Here is a 2093-nt window from a genome sequence, read left to right as displayed (position 1 = left end):
TTGTTCAACTTAAGACACTCTTCTTTGAGGACAACGGTTGAAAGGGCTTTTGCCGCGTACAAAAACCGTTGGAAGTTTGTCTACAATAAGCCATTCCATGGTTACAAGACCCAAGTAAAAGTAGTGCTAGCTTGTGCAATTCTTCACAACTGGGTACTTCAATATGGTGAGGATGAATATTTTCCACCGGAGGAAACATGGAATCCTGAACCCAATGATGAAGATCACAATGATATTATCCATGACAATAATTCTTGGGCTCAAAAGAGAGATGAATCTACTCATGTACACTCTACAATTTATGGTTATTATGTAATATGAATCTACTCGTGTACTATTACAAATTAATGTTATTATATGTGTTATGTCAATTGTTGATTTTCTCGTCATGGTAATATTTTTGTCAGAATTGTTCCCTAAAATGTTGATATGTTGTGTCAATATTGTCTTGGCGTCAAAAAACATATTCATGCAACCTAGCTCACGTACATGCTACCAAACACAGTCTTGGCATAACATGTCTCGTTTGATGCAGCCTACCAAACACAATCTCAGTTCAACATGCGTCAATACATACACTACTACCAAACAACTGCAGTTGCATGTACTGAGCATGTTTATACTCAACATGTCTCAAATAAAAACAACTAGCATAGGATAGGAACTGCTTCCAAACACACCCTCAGCAACCCCTCCCTCACGCTCTCTTAGGCCTTAGCTAGCTCGTGCCACGCGCGATGGCCCCTCCGTTTCTGCTCCTTCTTCTACTCGTCGTATCCGGAGGCGCTGCCGCCGCCGGCGCCGACGAGGCCGGGCTGCCCCGACTCGAGTTCCGAGGCGTCGTCGACTCGGGCCGCGGGAACGCGTCCGTCGCGCCGGAGGAGCTGCCGTTCATGGACGTCATCTCCGCGGACGGCGCCTGCGGGCGCTTCGCCCGCCTCGTCGCCGAGATGGGGAACTTGGGCGAGGTCTTCCGGGAGCGCCTCGTGGACGGCGGCGGTCTCACGGTGTTCTGCCCCGAGGACAAGGCCCTCGCCGAGTTCGAGCCAACGTTCCGGAGCCTCGGCCCCGACGACCGGCTCGCCGTGCTGCTGTACCACGGCGCGGCGGCATGCTACGGAAGGAAGCTGATCCATGCGTTCGACTGGGTGGCGGTGAGCACGCTAGCCGTCGACGCGGCCACCAACAAGGGCATCGCCGTCACCCTCAGCGACGACGGGGACACGTTCCAGCTGTGGCCGTCGCCGCCGTCATGGGAGGGCGCTGCCTGGGTGACCGAGACGGTGTCCGATGAGCCCCCATTTGCAGTGTACGTCATCGACGCCGTGCTGCTGCCGAGCCACGTGCGACGACTGCTGGTGCTGGATGGGGGCGACGAGGTGGCTGGTCTCGGCTGGTTGGACTACCGCATGCCGCTCTGGGTAACCCTGCAGTCCTGCTACTCGTGGCCGTGGCCAACATGGCGAACATGGCGGACAGCTTGATCGGATTTCTTGTCACCGCCTCAACTGAGGGCGCATGATACACTGAACAAAACAAGAAGAAGAGGAAGGCCGCTGTGTTAGAGTTTAATCTATCTTCTTAGGTTTAACGCAAAGTCATTAATTAGTGTACAATTATGGGTGCGTGTATGGAGTGTTGGTACTCTCGGTAGTACTCCTACACGTTATGTTTAGCTCATCGTGTTGGTGCAATGCTTCGTATATGTATGTCGCCCCTCGCCAGTCGCCACTAGTTTGGAATGTACTCCCTTCGTTTTAAAATATAAGACCTTTTAGAGATTTTACTAGAAGACTACATACGGAGCAAAATGAGTGAATTTATACTCTAAAATATGTCTATGTACATACGTATGTAGTTTATAGTATAATCTTTAAAATGTCTTGTATTTAGGAACGGAGGGAGTATATATGTGCAGGGAGTCACACTCCTTCCAGCAGAGCAATGCCCTGCACCAACACGTCCCTGGTTTGCTGCTTGGCTCATGCATGTGCCGCAGCTTAATTACATCGCCTAGAAATGAAATTGCTCCAGCTGCCGTGTGTAGCCAAATAAAGTCTGATTACACCGAGCCGGTATCCCTTTGGGTCGAC

General features: G+C 50.8%; 1 protein-coding gene across 1 annotated transcript; it reads left to right on the top strand.

Moving 5' to 3' along the window:
* Positions 1–737: 737 nt before the first annotated feature.
* Positions 738–1746, top strand: LOC123429682 (fasciclin-like arabinogalactan protein 2). The gene has a single exon (XM_045113695.1). It carries the CDS (start codon positions 738–740, stop codon positions 1482–1484), a length of 747 nt encoding a protein of 248 aa, XP_044969630.1. The 3' UTR covers positions 1485–1746.
* Positions 1747–2093: the final 347 nt, after the last annotated feature.

The sequence above is a fragment of the Hordeum vulgare genome, chromosome 2H (assembly GCF_904849725.1).
Source record: "Hordeum vulgare subsp. vulgare chromosome 2H, MorexV3_pseudomolecules_assembly, whole genome shotgun sequence".
Lineage (NCBI taxonomy): Eukaryota > Viridiplantae > Streptophyta > Magnoliopsida > Poales > Poaceae > Hordeum > Hordeum vulgare.
This window is presented reverse-complemented; position numbering and strand designations above follow the sequence as displayed.

Bases quoted from the DNA above. Each gene is read 5' to 3' on its own strand.
- LOC123429682 (XM_045113695.1), top strand. From the start codon at position 738: ATGGCCCCTCCGTTTCTGCTCCTTCTTCTACTCGTCGTATCCGGAGGC.